General features: G+C 39.1%; 1 protein-coding gene across 2 annotated transcripts in view; it reads left to right on the top strand.

Annotated features, from left to right (window-relative positions):
* The window catches only part of LOC136876543 (mitogen-activated protein kinase 15), a 105,321-nt gene that overhangs the window by 78,908 nt on the left and 6,959 nt on the right, over positions 1–19,454 (top strand). For both annotated transcript variants that reach the window (XR_010860605.2, XM_067150583.2), the window contains exon 7: positions 505–633. Coding sequence is in view for 1 of the 2 variants with exons in the window: in XM_067150583.2 (XP_067006684.2) it covers positions 505–633 (129 nt within the window). In the remaining variant the exon portion in view is untranslated. The remainder of the gene's footprint in view (positions 1–504; positions 634–19,454) is intronic.

Here is a 19,454-nt window from a genome sequence, read left to right as displayed (position 1 = left end):
GGGTTTTGTAGACCTACTTTCTTTTGCACGTTTTTGCCAAGTCCTAATCAAATCTTTCTTTTCCAATTTATTATTCTATAAAACTGACCATGACTTATTCACAATGACAGCTAACCTCTGAGTGCATATTTAGCTCAAATTTTGTCTATTTCTTGAAAAGTAAGTTTCAGATTTTCAATGAATTTTTTGCAATTGGTGTCAATTGGGACATTAAATATAATTGTAAGTTACCTGTGACAATGTGGTTCGAGAAACACTGACCCGTAGCAAATGTATCACCTAGAATAAAATTTGTTGTTACAGTTCATGCAGTACTGAACCTTAGATGACAGAACCTTTCTCGTCAGAGATCTAAGCTGAAATATATCCCATAGTGGTTTTTCTATGTGCAACGACATTACATTCTAAGCATTATAAACTGAATTCTGGTTATACAGTATTATAAATGGACCAAAAGATTCTCAAGCAATATATAGTCTTCTCATTGCTACCTTTTGTTTCCAGTTATAGGAAAAGGTGGCCTATGTTTGACCGTGATGTGAAGCTAAGAGTTCCAGATACTGCCCTCCTTCAATGTGGCGAGTACAGAGACCTAATACGTCGGATTGAAAATAAAATGGAGAGTATGAAAAGGTATGAATCAAAATACATTTTTACATCTAAGATTTTTTTACCGGGCGAGTTGGCTGTGTGGTTAGCGGCGTGCAGCTGTGAGTTTACATCTGGAAGATAGTCGGCAGCCCTGAAAATGGTTTTCTGTGGTTTACCATTTTCACTCCAGGAAAATGCTGGGGCTGTACCTTAAGGCCATGACCACTTCCTTCCCATTCCCTGGCCTTTCCTATCCCATCATTGCCATAAGACCTATCTGCGTCGGTGCTACGTAAAGCCAGTTCCAAAAAAAGAAATTGGAGCCTTATACTTCAGTTGCAACAGTTTTGTCTTCATTGGCTCATTTGTTTGATTTATGTTTTGCCTATTGCAGTTATTTGAACAAGTCTGTGTAAAAACTTTTTTTTTTCACATTTTGAGAGAGATATTTACAAATATTAATAAAGTTTGAATTAGTTAAGATCCTTCTGTGATCAGTGGTGGTGTCCTCTGAATCCCAAAATCATGGGTTCATGACTTGTAAATGTAGTTGGATTTCTGAAGGATGGATGAATGTCAATTTGACACTCCGTCGTATGATATTGGCAACTGAAAGAACTCTGCAACACTTTTGGAGTTTATCCGTTGTAGAGTGAAACAAATGTTGAAATAGACATGCAGGTTGTCTAAAGGATTTTGAATGAAAATGTCTGCAACAAAATGTAATTTTGAAAAGCTAACTGAAGAGCTTACAACTAAGCATTACTAGGCAAAGTAGCATTTCAATAAAGTGTAATTGCTTCAAATATATGCAGTAACTGCAAATCATTGCTATCATGCCATTAATCATTCCCTGTGCATTTGATTGTTATTTATTTTATGCCTTTCTATGTGGCGAAGTTAGGGCTCATGGCCCCTCTTATACTTAACCACAACATACAATATATAGTCGCATGAATTAGAAAAATAGCATTGTTAACAGTCTCTAGAAACTATCTAAATTAATGGAGTAATATTAGCCTATAACTAATTATAATCGGTTTTTAAATATTTAATATTATCTCTAGCTCTAAATCATACTTGCACTCATACACACTAACATTCATACAAGCTGATCACTTATTTAAGAGGAATTCTCGACAAGACCATTTAAATGAGACTATTGAAGTGCTATTACATATACTGACAGGGAGAGTGTCCGGCTCCATGGCTAAATGGTTAGCGTGCTGGCCTTTGGTCACAGGGGTCCCGGGTTCGATTCCCGGCAGGGTCGGGAATTTTAACCATCATTGGTTAATTTCTCTGGCACGGGGGCTGGGTGTATGTGTCATCTTAAACATCATTTCATCCTAATCATGACACGCAGGTCGCCTAAGGGAGTCAAATCAAAAGACCTGCACCTGGCGAGCCGAACATGTCCTTGGACACTCCCGGCACTAAAAGCCATACAGGGAGTGTGTTCCATAGCCTTGCCCCAGACACTTCAAAAGAGTGGCTGTATACGAATGATTAACTGGTATCATAAGGGTAGAAGTCGATCTGGTATGTCCATGGGTAGATGAAAGGAAGTTAAAATGTGAGGATAGGTATTCAGGTGTAGATTCGTTCAGAAATCGAAAAACTACTGTCACAGTATGTAGATTTCTTAGTTGATAGATTTTCAGCCAGGATAGCTTCTCATATGGGGAAACGTGTCTCCTAAAGTTCAAAGAAAATATGAATCATATGCAAGAGTTCATTGCCCTTTGAAGATTCATAGTTTGTTCTACAGCTGCATCGGTTAATGACATCACATTAATGAATAAGTGGAAAAAGAGTTTCAATAAGTTTTATTTTCATGCTATGTGGAGGAATTTTCACTTTTAGGGGGTGGAGAGATGCATATACCTTTCTGCAGATACTTGTTATATGGTCATTTGATTTTAATGTGTCATTCATGACAACGCCTAGGTTTTTTAGACTTCTGAAAAGGTATAGTTTCACCGCAGAACATGAGAGTAGGCTGTTGTGTGATGTTTAGCATATTTAAAAGCCTAGATTGTCCTATTATGATAGCTTGCATTTTCTTAGGGTTAATTAATAGGCAGTTCTCTTTTGCAAACGAGCTAATTAAATTTAGAGTTGAGCTCATTTGGTGGATTGCTTTGTCACTGTTGGAGACTTTGAAATGTGAGTATATCTGAAAATCGTCAGCATAAACGTGGTAGTTGCAGTCATTCAGATGAGAAGAAATGTCATTAATATAGATTAAGAATTAGAGGTCCAAGAACAGACCCTTGGGGAATGCCAGATAGCTTAGTTCTCCATTCTGTAGTCATGTTTGACACAACTTGCTGTCTATTTTTGAGGTATGAGCCTAAGAGCTGAATAGCAGAATGAGTCATGTGAAGTTTTTGTAACTTGGCTAACAATGTCAGTATTTACAGTGTCAAATGCACTGCTGAAGTCAAGTAGGATAAGTAGTCGGTTTTTGCTCGTCCATAGTTTGTATGTCTTCCGTGATTTTGATTAGTGTTGTTGCAGTACCATGTCCTTTCTTAAAACCAGACTGTAAGGAATCAAGTACAGAATGTTTTTCCAAGTATTTAACTATTTGTTTATGCATAATTTTCTCCAGAACCTTAGAAAGTGCTGTGAGAATGCAGACAGGTTGGTAGTCAGATGTATTCCTTGAAGGAGTTTTTTGGGACTGGCACAATGAGTGCATCTTTCCATTTCATTGGGATATTGCCTAAAGTAAGGCAGGTATTAATTGAATGTCTAATAATGGGCAATATTATGTCAATTACGTAGGTCATGAATTAAATGGGAATTTAATCAGCACCTGTTGTGTGAGATTTAATTGACATAACTTCCCTTCTTAATGTTCTGTAACAGTATCAAATTCAAATACTGGACAGACTGGTGATTGTTGCCTTAATATATTGTCAATGGTGTTTTGTACTGTCGGTGAGTCAAGAGTGAGATGTTCCATGGAGAATTATGTATTTAATTCATCAAGGGACACCTCGGGATCAGTATGCTTCGCAAGTGGTTTGCCAATACCCAGTGACCAAAGTTGTCGACATGTGGAGCCAGTATTAATGATTTTGTTTAAATGCTGGAAATAATTCAATTTCTTATTGCGAATTACAAGCTTAATTCGGTTTCGAAGAACACTATACTGCTCATGTACGTCAGCTAGTTGAGTCTGTTTATAGCGTCTGTGTAGTGTCATTCTTTCATCATAGTCTTGACGTCAGAAGTCAGCCAAGGACAGGGAGGAGGTGTTACTCTCACATTATGCTTTGGTGTGTGTTGTACAATTCATGTAAATAGGAATAAAATATTTCCACTTTCTCATCAATGTTGCTCATTATCATTGTCATACCAGGGGCAGAGTTGTGTATCTTGTCTCAGTTGTATTAAATTCATGCTTTTAAAGTCTCTAAATGTTACAAATTTTGGTCGGTACCTAGGCACCCGAAGAGAGTATGCAAAGTATAAGATCATGTTTAGAAATGCCAGGAACAGATACTTGACAGTGGTGAAGGACTTTCTGGGGTTTTTTTATTACTAGGTCTATGAATGCATCAGTGGAAATGGTGGAAGTATGGACGTGGTGGGTGGGTTTAAGGGTCAATATAATCATATCACAGGATTTTAAAATATTTTGTAGTCGTAAGGCATTATTCTGGGTTAATAAATTTGTGTTAGTCTCCAAAAGTATCACGTGCTATGATGGCAGCAGTCTCAGTAAGCTGTCTTCTAAGTCACGGAAGTCTCTCACTGTGTCAGAGGCCTGTATACTATACCTACAAGTATTTTTATAGAATTGTCAAACACCTCTACAAACATATATTCAGGGGCAGTCTTTACAGCAGCAGTAGACTTGTGAACGACTCTACTCTTGAGCATAGATTTACAATATAGGGCAACCCCACCACCTTGTCTATTCGTCAGACCATGCCTGTGAATATCATAGTCCGATATGTCAACCATACTTGAGGGGTTGAACTACGGAGCGAACTCTCGCTTACAGCAGCAATATGAATTGGACAGTCTCCAAATATCGTCTTCAGTTTGTTGAGATGAGCAATGATGGATTGGCTGTTGACATGCACACACAACAGGGCGCGATTAAATGACTTGAGTTCATTCTCTAAAATGGTTTGCATAGAATAGGAGGGAGAACGTGCTGAGAAACAGTTGGAGGCAAGTGTCTTTTTTGCTAGTTGCTTTACGTTGCACCGACACAGATAGGTCTTATGGCGACGATGGGACAGGGAAGGGCTAGGAGTGGGAAGGAAGCGGCTGTGGCCTGAATTAAGGTACAGCCCCAGCATTTGCCTGGTGTGAAAATGGGAAACCACGGAAAAGCATTTTCAGGGCTGTCAACAGTGGGGTTCGAACCTACTACCTCCCAAATACTGGATGCTGGCCGCACTTAAGCGACTGCAGCTATCGAGCTCGGTCTACTGAAGAGTGTTGAGGCGTGAGTGAAGGAGCAAGGAGGGGGACTTTCAATAGCACTTCTTAACTCAGGCGTGCTAAAGGTATGTAAAATATACGGCTTACCTTAATTTCCTTGTACATACAGTGACCAGCTGATTCACACACACACACACACACACACACACACACACACACACACATTTACAAATATATACTAAATTAAAAATTAATAAACTACATAGAATGGCATATTGTTCACATGTTGCTTCCTTCACCACATTGCCTCTTTAATGATTGTAATTCCACGAGTGTGTTCACATGGAACTTCTTGCTGAATACCTGAATAACTATTCTTCCATCTTGGCTGTATGTGTTGCTCAGTCCAAAAGTGTCTTGTGGTGCCTTATTCAAAATGTCCTTTCTCAACCTAGTGAGGCATTCTGTTATGAGAAGTTTGAAGCCTTTCAGCTGTCGCTTAGCGTGCCAAACTTGATCCCACTGGTGGTAGCAGAGGAATTTTATAACGATCGGGCGATTACCCTCCATTACTAAGTCAGCAGTCTATGTTGCTGTCCTAGTCAGTGACAGCGATTGATGGAGTCCATGGACTGTTCGACTTTCAGTTTATCATGAACATTTTCCATGACCTTCCCGTGAATGTTCTCATTAGCCGCCTCACTCCATGCAGGAGACAGTTACGCCTACTGTACTGCTCTGCTTCGTCGCTCCGAGCCTCCTGAATTTCTAGTCGTTTCTCGATATCAGCAATGCTGTCTTTCAAAACCAAGGGTTCAGCACAGATAGAATTTTGAAAGGTTCTGAAGTCTGCTTGAAGCACAGTCAGAAAATCGCTGGGGTTGGTAGCACTGCCGGTGGGAGCAGACATGGCTTCCTCCAGGTGGGCTTGGAATTGAGCCATTTGCTTTTCGAATACCAATATAATGGTCCGTTATTGGACATTATAAATTTTCCAGCTAACTCATTCTTGGTTGCCTGCGTTTCGCCCTCGTGTGCTAAGTTAGGCTCATCAGCTGGGACTTAGCACACCACCCAAGACGCAAGGCTAGTGCATACCGTGTAGGCCACTGCATAGGCTATTTGAAGCCACCAGCAGTGCCCAGTGCACTACGAGAGCTATGTCTCATTTCTAAAAATAGATTCCTGCCTGGCCATCAAATTATGTAGATGTTGATTCCCATAGGGATCCTAAAATATTTGTCCTGAATGTGTAAACGGACCATTATATTGGTATTATAAATTTACTCATTCAGGACAAATATTTTAGGTTCCCTATGGGAATCAGCATCTACATCATTTGCTTTTCGAAGCCTGTAATTCTTTCCTTTACTTCTTTCAGGGTTGTAGTTGCACAAACAATGAGTTTGTATACTAAAGATTAAAACTGCACACACTCGCGATTCTGATTTGCTGGTTTACTTGCAATTAAGACAGATGAATTGCGTACCACACTTACACGCGTCTAGCTCTGTGTTCTACTTTCAAGACTTATTAAATAATTACTAACAGTACACATCACTCACAGGCATACAGAGATCACATGTTAAAACATGGAACAATTACATATTTCACGCTCTCGTATTTCTTACTGTTCATTCCCATTAATTTACACACTTCGGTCTCTAACTCTACAGTCTCTCGGTTGCTTCCTTGGCACTCTCTCAATCCACAGTTCACAGCTGTGCATGAGTCTCGCAGTTCAGGATAATGTTCACTGTCCTAACATCGGTAGAACTCCGTTTACAACCTTATGCCGAAATCAGATATTTTGTTCCACTCTCTACCAGAACATGTTATGTTCTCTTCAAACAGCTGGCCCAAGAGACACATCTACGATGACAGGCACACAGAATGAGTCCTTGGCCTAGATGGTTGACAATCCAACAGACTAGTATACTCGGTTCAGGCTGTACTCACACTCTACCACTGACTGACGGAGCCACACTAAGCTCTGAATCAAAGACTATGGCATGCTTACTTCTCCTTTGTTCACTGGCTGAACTCCAACTGAACTGAAACAACCCTCCCACTTGCCAGTCACCTTCTATAAGGGAGCCATCCCTTCAAGATACATCAGCCTCTCGAAGCTCGAATAAACCTCCAGATATAGAAGGCTTTCAGCCTGAGGGCCTAGTCGTTTCTGCACCACTTGAGGCCTCAGTGACATAGCGGCGAATAACTGCACTTGTAGCAGTGATTGACCAATGAAATTAAGAAACAGTGTTAGGTTTAATGGTCCACCCAATCAATACACTTCACTTTACAAGTGAAAACGATTTTATTTAAAGATATATTTAACATACTTTGGAACAGTTTAGTCTCATTTGAGACTTCTTCAGCCATAACACCTTGTAGCAGATTTATCTATGTTTAATATATTTTTATATGAAATAGTTTTCACTTCTAAAGTGAAGTGTATTGATTGCGTGGACCATTACATCTAACACTGTTTCTTAATTTAAACTGTATCAATACGGATCTATATAATGAAGTTCGTAAATTGTACAGATTGACCAATGGTCACCGGCCCTCACAATCAGGTTGCCAGTGCAGCGGGGGGAGAGGTTCTGGCATGCTGTCACAGGGGGCAGGGCCAAAATGGATTGCTCCCCCTCCAGCCCCTCTCAACAAAATAGGGAATACACCACAGTATTATCTGCCTATGATAGAACCTGTGAATGAAGGGTTATGAACCTCAGATTTCTGACTTGAATTTTCAGTATAAAAGCCCAATTTGATAAGTCAGAAATACATCCATATATGCAGTACTAGCAGAGATCCACAACTGACACAATCACAAGATAAAATATGCTTTAACATACGTCATTTGACAAGCTGTGGTCGCATGAGGTGTTTTGGCGTTTGAATCAAATGAGTTTGGCTCGCAATGACACAGTGCCTCGCTTATCATTATATTTTAGGTTCCCTTTACAATGTCATTTCTCACAATACATGCTATAAGGAACTAAAGGCATGTCCTATTGGTAAACAATGCTGTCTGTATTTGTGTGTGACACTGGGGTTGTTGAACAACAGTTTATTTTCGTCGGTATTCAGTATGCATTAGAACCAGCATCGTGGTAATGAGCGTTTGAAAGAACTTGTGTAGTCATTGTTTTAGATCACAGGTTTTCAACTGAGCACCCATTGATGCTAGCCCAGTGCAGCTGGGCTGGCCTGATGTAAATGTGGGCACCTTACGTAACAAGCATACGTCACAGTGAAGCGAGAGAACGAACACACTTTGCAGGGAAGCGAGGGAGCATTGATATTAGATTGTGATTACTCGGCAAAGTGCTGATTGGATAGATAGATAGATAGATAGATAGACAATGCCTTTATTGGTGGTGAAGTTCGGGCTCAAGGCCCTCTTTCACTTATCCACTAGATGAGTATACATTTAGATAACTTATAATTTCGAATACAAATAAAACAAGTAATAATAATAATAATAATAATAATAATCATCAGAAAGAATCAGAAAGAATCCTTAACTTTAAAATACACAAAATAAAGAACACTTAAATGATGTAACTACAGTAATCAATTCATTCATCTCATTCAATTCTTTCATTCACTGAACAATTAAGCAGCAAGTCAGCGGGATCTATCCAGCAAATGCATGCGGCAAGCCAATTTAAACTTGCGATGAGAAGGATTGTCTCTAATGTTCACAGGTAGCGAATTCCATGACCAAGACACAGATTATGAAGGAGCAGTTGTACACAGCAGTACACAGCAGGAGCTTTCACCCCATCAACACAGTAATTAAAACTGAGAGGACTTTTTCTATTTGTGAAGCTCACAACCTGACTTTTAACCCCGTTTATCAACATACCATTGCCTGCTGTCCATCTCACAACATTATCGAGGTCACGTTGCAGTTGCTCAGAATCTTGTAAATTATTTATTACTCTATACAGAATAACATCATCTGCAAAAAGCCTTACCTCCGATTCCACTCCTTTACTCATATCATTTATATATATATAAGAAAACATAAAGTTCCGATAATACTGCCTTGAGGAATTCCCCTCTTAATTATTACAGGGTCAGATAAAGCTTCACCTACTCTAATTCTCTGAGATCTATTTTCTAGAAATATAGCAACCCATTCAGTCACTCTTTTGTCTAGTCCAATTGCACTCATTTTTGCCAGTAGTCTCCCATGATTCACCCTATCAAATGCTTTAGACAGGTCAATTGCGATACAGTCCATTTGACCTCCAGAATCCATGATATCTGCTATATCTTGCTGGAATCCTACAAGTTGAGCTTCAGTGGAATAACCCTTCCTAAAACCGAATTGCCTTCTATCGAACCAGTTATTAATTTCACAAACATGTCTAATATAATCAGAAAGAATGCCTTCCCAAAGCTTACATACAATACATGTCAAACTTACTGGCCTGTAATTTTCAGCTTTATGTCTATCACCCTTTCCTTTATACACAGGGGCAACTATAGCAACTCTCCATTCATCTGGTATAGCTCCTCCGACCAAACAATAATCAAATAAATACCTCAGATATGGTACTATATCCCAACCCATTGTCTTTAGTATATCCCCAGAAATCTGCTCAATTCCAGCCGCTTTTCTAGTTTTCAACTTTCGTATCTTATTGTAAATGTCATTGTTATCATATGTAAATTTTAATACTTCATTGGCCTTAGTCTCCTCCCCTGTCTCAACATTTCCCTTGTAACCAACGATCTTTACATACTGCTGACTGAATACTTCTGCCTTTTGAAGATCCTTGCATACACACTCTCTTGTTCATTAATTATTCCTGGAATGTCCTTTTTGGAACCTGTTTCTGCCTTAAAATACCTATACATACCCTTCCATTTTTCACTAAAATTTGTATGACTGCCAATTATGCTTGCCATCATGTTATCCTTAGCTGCCTTCTTTGCTAGATTCAATTTTCTAGTAAGTTCCTTCAATTTCTCCTTACTTCCACAGCCATTTCTAACTATTTCTTTCCAGTCTGCACCTCCTTCTTAGTCTCTTTATTTCTCTATTATAATAAGGTGGGTCTTTACCATTCCTTACCTCCCTTAAAGGTACAAACCTGTTTTTGCATTCCTCAACAATTTCTTTAAACCCATCCCAGAGTCTGTTTACATTTTTATTTACCGTTTTCCACTGATCATAGTTACTTTTTAGAAACTGCCTCATGCCTGCTTTATCAGCCATATGGTACTGCCTAAGAGTTCTACTTTTAAGACCTTCCTTTCTATCACATTTATTTTTAACTGCCACAAAAACAGCTTCATGATCACTAATACAATCTATTACTTCAGTTTCCCTATAGAGCTCATCTGGTTTTATCAGCACCACATCCAGGATATTTTTCCCTCTGGTTGGTTCCATCACTTTCTGAATCAGCTGTCCTTCCCATATTAACTTATTTGCCATTTGTTGGTCATGCTTTCTGTCGTTCGCATTTCCTTCCCAATTGACATCTATTCAGATCTCCTGCTACAATCACATTTCTTTCCATGTCGTTTCCCACATAGCCGACTATCCTATCAAATAATTCTGAATCCGCATCAGTGCTACCCTTTCCCGGTCTGTACACTCCAAATATATCAAGTTGCCTATTGTCTTTAGAAATGAGCCTTACACCTAGAATATCATGTGTCTCATCTTTAACTTGTTCGTAGCTTACAAATTCTTCTTTCATCAGAATGAATATTCCCCCTCCCACCATTCCTATCCTATCTCTACGATACACACTCCAGTGCCGTGAGAAAATTTCTGCATCCATTATATCATTTCTCAACCATGATTCAACTCCTATTACAATATCTGGTAAATATATATCTATTAAATTACTTAATTCTATTCCTTTCTTTACAATACTTCTACAGTTCAACACTAACAATTTTATGTCATCCCCACTTGATTTCGAGTTCCCTGTTCCCTTATCACCGCTCCCTAGGCCACCCTGTTTCCCTATAGAGCTCATCTGGTTTTATCAGCACCACATCCAGGATATTTTTCCCTCTTGTTGGTTTTTACTGGTACCAGTAATAACTTATTTGGGTTCATTAATAAACTGTTTTTATTTCCATAGTCGCTAAGATGTTGAAGGTTGGAATTTATTTTAGTAACTGCAGTATCAATATCGTTCGGTTTTGTATGATAGTAAATCTGTACATCATCTGCGTACACTTGCAATTTGCAGAATTTAAGAGCTTTTGGTATATCGTTAATTTGGTGATAAATAAGTGTTCTGAGAATCAACCCCTGAGGGGCACCGAGGGTCTTACTTTGCCGTCCTGAACTCAAATTTCAGGTGATTTTCAAGGTAAGATGAAAAGAAACTAAGTGATACACTATTAAAATTTAGCTCTCGAAGTTTCTGCAGTAGTAACTAAGGATTGAGTGTCAAAGGCACTACTGAGATCTAATATCAGTAGTCGCATACCGTTGGTCCATTGCACTTCTGATATCATCTGTCACTCGTAGTAAAGCTGTCGCAGTGCTATGTCCTTTCCTGAAGCCAGGTTGAAAGGGATTAAGGAGGGAATGCTTGGTAAGGTATTCAGTAACTTGTGTGTGAACTAAATGTTCAAGCACCTTTGATAAGGGTGGTAGGGAGTTCTTCGGGGTGGGTCTAATTAGTGCATCTTTCCAAACATCTGGGTAAACTCCGTTTGTCAGGCAGAAGTTAAATATATGAGTTAGTATTGGCCGAACAGCTCCCAAGATATCCTTAATAAGCAATACAGGAATGTCATTACCTATGGCACTATATGTAATAGAGTATATCACACCTATAACTTCGTTTGAGCTGACATTTCTAAAAGAAAATTGCTCATACAGACTGCTGTTTTAACAAGGGTAGTGATTTTTAGGGAAGGAGGTAGAAGCTATTTTTGGCCATGCGAAATGATCATTTAAAGCCTCTAGCGATATGCTTGGTACATCCTGCTCTATGGCTTTACCTCTACCTAACATGTGTAATTTACTCCATTGGAGTACGTTATTTAGAAAAAAACTCTATAATCGCTAACAAACACCTGACCTTTTCAAGATATTCTGGTTTGATTTATACTGCGCTCGATATAAACCATCGGTTTTTATTTTCTTTATTTATTTATTTATTCATTCAAAGAAAACTGACACTTTATAATTTTTATGTTACAGTGTACAAAGGTACAGAGTTTAATGTACAACCTACAATTTAAAATTCCTTGGATGGGAATGACAGTATTTCCATTTTAAATAGTAAAATTCCTGTTATTCATTAAGCAAAAAGTAACATTACGTAAACTGTAATGAACATTAATAACTTATTTCTTACAATGTAAATTGAAAATGACGTGGATGTCTGACCTCTTTCTTTTAGTGATGTGTCACCATTTCAAACTCTGGTATCTCAGCAGTGATTGTGACTGGGAGAACTTCACCCAACCTTCACGACCTGTGATGTAGCTACAGCCACAATATCACTGTGGTTGAATAGCATACACTCATTGCCAGCACTTACAGTGCTGGACACCTGCAGCACGGAATGCCCAGTGAGAACACCTCTGTTTTAGATGGTGATTTTTGGCAATAATTATGTTTTGGAAAATGAACCATTTAGAGCAGTCATAACAACAGTGAAAGTTAATCAAGTGCACAGAGAATTGAAGAGAGTGAAAGTGCCACACTGGTTCCTTCCAAACGCACTTGGCCAGTGACGCAAAAGAACCTTCACGATTTCAAGTTGAAGACTAAAGACAATAATCCAGATATATATATATAGTACCAGGAAAGATGTCTGTCTTCGAGGCGCTGACACTAGCTTGAAGAGCATGGACTGTTTCTGAGGGTGTGGCATGAAAACATTGGAGTTGGTACGGAGAGAGGTATTAGTTCATTGAACATCAGATTTTTTTTAATAATCTGATTTTATTGTTCATTGAAGACTAATTGATATCACCTTCATACAAGTCGTGTTGTAGTGTCATAGCAGGCTGGAATCTCCGGACCCTGGGATGGTTGTTGGGTACGGCCTGGACAAGAACCACGCCCCACCCTGGATGTGAAGTTCTCAAAGTTCTGGAATTTCTCGAAGTTCCGGAGGATTTGAGAGTTCTCGATTCTCCAGGCACGCACGTTCCGGGGTTCAATCTCCCCAATCTCCTTCGATCTAATGAAAGGTGAGGCGTGATTCACATACAAGTTCCCTGTACGGCATTCAACTTACTCGTAGCACTGTTAAATAGATTGACCTTTAAATTATTGCGTTCACTCATTGCAAATGAAATATGGTAAGTGTTACTAAAATCTTGATTCAAACACCTCGCTGAATCGTAAATGTTCATAAATTGTCACCTGAAAATAAGACGATTGAACTGAATATCTGACCTTGTGTTAGATGTTAGTAGAATTAATACTTTAGAAAATAATGTGCAATTTATGTCAAGTTCATGACATGAGCTTGTTAACACTGGCATGGCAGACTAGAATGTTCTATTGGGTCACTAATCATTATCATCACAGTTCTTAATTCACTGATCTCGTCAGTTTATGATTAGAGCACAATATTAAGCACAAGATGCGCAGTTTATGCAAGTTCAGGACACATTGGCACGTTTGTAATAAAAAGTAAATTAAATGGTACTCAGAAATGTCCTATTCCATCGATAAAAAAATTAAGTGATCATTAATGTAAAACTGCACTTGGAAAGAGTCTAATTCTGTCCATGAAGAATGATTACGAAGCATAAATTGTAAGTTCAATTATGACACTGAAAAGTTCTATGTTCCCTCGGAACTTCACGAGAGGCATGGGTACTCTGTGTTTTCACAGTCTATTATGATGATACAAGTTTAAACACAAGTCCAGATGCATCACTCGAAAAATATTTCATGTTTCCACAATCTGTTATGAAACATAAGTTCGAACGTAATACTCTGAAATACTCAGTTTCCACAGTTTGTCATGAAACACAAGATCAATGTGGTACTTGGAAAATTGTAACATTCACATGAAAAGTTTTATGTTTCCACAGCTTGTCGCAAAACACAAGTCCAAATTAGACACTCGGGAAATTTCTATGTTCCCAAAGTGTGTTTACAAAAGTACAAGTTCAAAATACGAGTTCAAATGTAGTACTTGTAAAAGTCACGACACTCATGAGAGAAATTCTCTAAGTTCCTTCAGTTAGTCACTGAAACACAAGTCCTAACATGGCACTTGAAGAAAATTAAAGTTCCAACTCTGCTGGAACCAAACACTCGAAATGCAAAGACTCATCCGACCATAGGTTCGGTCCGCACTCGTAGCGCTCCTCCCATCACCCGTGTTGCAGAGACGGTGGAATAACATACTGACTCTGTAGTCCGGATCGCCCTCCTTTTATATCAGATTGTGGCGAAGCATCTAGAACGTGGGTATTATCCACCCCTATAACTCCTAAAGTACACGGTGGATTTTCCTAAGAATTTGACAGGTTGTCTATTACGATGGCCTCCATGATGGCAGTATCAAAATAACATTTTAACGCTAAACAGACTTTTGCACATGAGCCGGGACATTACCATATATGGTCATGCTTGGCTGTGTGGAGCTTACTCGAGGAGCCTATGTCACGGCTGAGTACGTCAGCAAGTTCGGCGGGCTGCCTATCTTCCCCCTTGCATGAAGTTCAACACACATACTTCGAACTTCTTTCCCGTAGCGGCGTTCCCGGTACAATATATATATTTTGTGTATACGGCAATGTTTGAGAAATACTTACAAAAAATTCAGTCCGTCCACTGTCTGAACTTGCGATGTTTTTAGTGTACACGAATCTGGTCTCTTTGCAATTATTTTGAATGAAAAATTTGTACTGCAGCCAGCAGTCTTTCAAGGAATGAAGAATGGGTAAATCAGAACTTTCATTAACATGAATGCGATATTTAAGTGAATTATCTTCATTCGGTATAGTATTCTATGCATGCGTTTGTGCGACGGATACACTCAAATTACTGGTTGGAAAATTAAATCTGGTTCTACAGCTAACAATGTGGCCATTTATTAAGCCTTGAGTGGGCAGTATAACTGTGCAGCAACTTCTACAGTACAATGTCTTTGTAGCTGATGAAAAATGACAATGATAAATCTTCTGTTGAGATTACATTAGCATTGCTAAGAGTTAATATAGATAGTATGATAAACATCAATTTCTTCCAACCAAGGTAAATAAAAACATATGATATGAATATTATCTAAATGTTCATATTTCTGAATAAGTGACCATTTTCAGTATTCTAATATTCTTGAATTTTCAACTTCTTGGACAGATCAGTAAACTGACTCTACTAAGAAGGAAGACAATCTGCTTTGCAATGACCACATTACAGCATTGCTCTAAATAAAAGGACTTGCCTTAGTTATTGTTCGGTAACTCTTGGTGAAACAAAAGTTTTGTGTATGAAGGGTCTTTGGAAAGTTTCAAGGAAACTCTTGTTTTCTTCCCTCAATAGATACTGTATATGTAAGGGAATGATTGCTAACACATGCGTTAAACTTTTTAAGATAACTTTCGAACTTCATGCGGCTTGAAGTGTGTACTCATGGGAGAGTTTCAAACTTAAATTTTTCTCTGGTTGCCTTTATTATTTATTTTCTTCAGGAAAGCTACAAAACTATCCAGAAACTTTTTGTATGAAAAAATACTATGTTGTGATAAGAACCTTAAATCTGTTATCCTCTCAGTATTCAGTCTAGATTTATACTACATGTCACCAGATGTCTGCAATCTGCAGTTGAATAAAAATTTATTAGGGGATTAGCCATTCAGGCCAAATTCATCACAGGCATTATTTTGGGAACTGTGAATAATTTTGGGTTTCTTTAGAGGCTATCCTGTTGCAACATGACCACTTAACATCTAATGGAACAAGTTCTCCCAGTATTCAAATGGGTGAATTTGTTCAGAGGAACCTCTTGCTTGTTTACATCTATTAGTAACGTCAGTCTTAATCATACAACTATCAATGGATAATTGGAAAGAAATACATAATGGATTGATCTGTCAGTCCTTATATGATAACCTGATGGAAATCAGACCATATATAGGATAGAGACTGGTGCATGCTATAAAACTACTTCTGATGTCCTGTTGAGCCCTTTTGTATCAATTGTCTGTATGCTAAGATGCTGTGGAGAGATTTCCTTCTTTCTGTACATGGCAGGTGGAAACGCGATTAAACTTGGTTCCTACTGTACCAGGGGTACACCTTCCCCAGTGTTTAAACCAGGCCTTTCCAACTCGAGCACTTAGTGCTGGGGCGCACCAGCGCTGCACTCAGCAGCACCGTTCCCCTCCTTCCCCACCTATCCCGCGCAGTGGTCGGTGCATGTGTGCGTAAGAGACAGTACATTCAGTCTCATTCTCTCTCTGTGTGTGTCATTCTCAGTAGAATCTATTCGATAGAGCAGGCAGTGGAGCAGTTGGTTTCACCTTTGTTAAAAATGTTGTTTAATCCTTCATGGATGGATTCATATTTTGTTCTCAATACCGAAGGGAAAGCTCACTGTTTAATTTGTCATGTCATTTTAAGTGTAAAGTCTTCAACCGTGTGACGACACTACCACAATAAACATGTTTCCACCTATGATCACACTGTTGGCGCAGCAAGAACCGAACAAATTGCTAAGTTAAACTCGGAATTGCTAAGTTCTTCAGGGATGCGTAATAACTTACTCGTTAGGAATTGTTTTACATGCAATTTAGATTTGTTTTCGTTTTTGGTTTTTCATTATTAAGAACTGTTTAGAATTAGACTTAGATGTGCTGCTAAGAAAAAACACCAGGTGAGTTGGCGGCACGGTTAGGGGCACTCAGCTGTAAGCTTGCATCTGGAAGATATTGGGTTCGAACCCCACTGTCGGCAGCGCTGAAGATGGTTTTTCGTGGTTTCCCATTTTCAAGCCAAGAAAATGCTGGGGCTGTTCCTTAAGGCCACGGCCACTTCCTTCCCATTGATACAGTAGCCTTTTCCTATCCCATCATCGCCATAAGACCTATTGCAAAAAAGAACCCACAAAGATAATTATTTTAATTAGTTTATCTCCCTGTCCCACAGATACTTGAACCCAATACTTTAGAAGGTGCAGTTTGAGCACGTTATGGGCTATTGCTGCTCTGAAAATTGCAAAAACAGATGTTTTCAATTCTGAATTTAAATAAATGTAGAACTAGGACTTCTGTCTGATGCGGATTGTCGTAGGACAGGTATCCTAATTAGGATAAAACCTTCGATACTCGTATTTTGAAGTTTTATGATGAGCCGAAAGTATTATGTTATTATATTTGTTTCGTGTCCATGGACGTATAACGTGCGAACGTACGGACACACAGACTTCCAATATGGTGTCAGGGAACAGCACCATTAGATCTCTGATGTAAAACATGTATAAATTCTATGTAGATTGTTTTAGAGAGCGACTGTTCGTTTTTGTATTCTGAGAGAGGCACTGATTGTTTTCTTCTTCTGACAGGATAAGTTTGTAGTGATAATAAAGTTGTTTTTTAAAATACGTAAAAGTGTTCTCGTGTGATATTTTTATTGCGTAAAATAGAAAATCGCATATAGAGAACGACAAATTGGCGACCGTGACAGGACTTTCGAAGTTTAATGATGAAGATTGATCAAATGACCGTAGTGATTTTACGAAAGGCGCTGATATCCCGAGGGTTACCGACGGATGGGAGCAAGTCGGAACTACAAGAGAGACTACGCCGGGATCTGATAGAAAATGAGGAAGACCCAGGTAGTTTCGATTTTGAAGTTGTCTCGGAGAAGGAAGCCAACGACCGGGTAGGCACGATGCTTACGCAATTAACTACTTTGATTGGGATACAATCTGAAAAACTCAAAAGGAAAGTCGAGGCCCAGGCTCGGGAGATAAAAGGCCGAATCAATTCCTTGGTAAGAGATCTGAAAGAGGATATTTCCAAAATTAATGACCAAAACAACAGCGTAGAATTAGATGTACCGGTAGATAAAGTAGTAAGTGATATGAACACCTTGGAAAACGAAGTCAAGGAGAAGAAAGACGAAGAGAAAACCATTTCAGAGGCTAACAGTGCAAAAGATCAAGATTTTGATGCTCATTCTGCAACTGAAGAAGATCAACGAAAGAAACCTGCGTATGATCTGTCCTGTCCTCATTGCTTAATACAATGTGACACAGTACAGGAGTACAAAATGCACCTCTATTCACCTAAACACATAAATGCCGTGAGGAAACAATCATTATTACATAAGCAGACCTTGCAGCGAATGCGTATGGATCAACGTCAAAAGCACCGCAAGCTAGAGGAAACTGAAGAGTTCCGGCATACACTGTCTGATAGAACGAAGTTCTGTGCCATTTGTAAGCTCAATTACAAGCAACCCAAATCAACACACATGACTTCTGAGGATCATGAGAATATGGTGAAATTCTTGAATCCATATTGCCGGGTGTGTAAACAAAGATTCAATACACTAATGTCTTATGAACATCATCTGTGTTCCTTAGATCACATCAAGTTCAAGGCTCTCTTGGACGACAAATCCAAGAGTGACGATGAAGAGAGTGGTGGAAAAGATGAAAAGGAGCTCAACCTTGTCAACTTTATGATTCTTGATTCAGTAGGTTCTATTGGTAGTAAGGAAGGAGAAAGCGGAGGAGATGGAAGAGCTGAAAAGAAAGCCGGGGGAGAAGAAGAGGAGGAAATCGTACCCAAATCTGAAGACAAAACTGAAACCATAGGTGCTGAATATGCCCGGATGGTGGGGGTGTATTACTATGATTGGTGTCGTACCTACTTGTCATGGTATGAAGAACAAGAGAGTTCTAACCATCCATTATCACTCAAGGACACGCTTACGGCGATATGTACGTTATCGTGAAGATAGATTTCTTAGAAAAGAGGCTGAGAGACTTCATCAGAAAAAGTTGGCAAGAAAGATTCTGAAAAAGAAGCAAGGTCCGGAAAGGCATCTGGAGAGAAGGATCAATCAGATAGTAAAACAGCGGAAAATAAGAAAAAAAGTGAGAAGGATGGTGAGAAAAGCTCAGAAGATACAACAGGTGAATCTTCCAAGAAAAAGAAAAAAGACGACTGAAATGGCAGTGAGGTTTCTCAAGGAGAAGATGTTATCTCGACCCCTACAGGATAGCGGAGGGACCAGAGAGTGGGCACTCTCTAGGGGGTCCCGGAGGAGTACGGACTTCGGAGAGGATCAACATACCCTGATACCTGTTCTGGAGGATGGAATAGCTGAAGACATAGATAACAAGACGACTAGTTGTAATTTGGGACCTGGAGAAGAGAAGGTCCGGAATCAGTATTGAAGGTTTTAGGGGGGAATAATTGTCGTAGGACAGGTATTCTAATTAGGATAAAACCTTCAATACTCGTATTTT

This window comes from Anabrus simplex, chromosome 6, assembly GCF_040414725.1.
Source record: "Anabrus simplex isolate iqAnaSimp1 chromosome 6, ASM4041472v1, whole genome shotgun sequence".
In the NCBI taxonomy this organism is placed as follows: Eukaryota; Metazoa; Arthropoda; class Insecta; order Orthoptera; family Tettigoniidae; genus Anabrus; species Anabrus simplex.
Note: the sequence above shows the minus strand (reverse complement) of the source record. Positions and strands in the feature narration are given on the sequence as shown.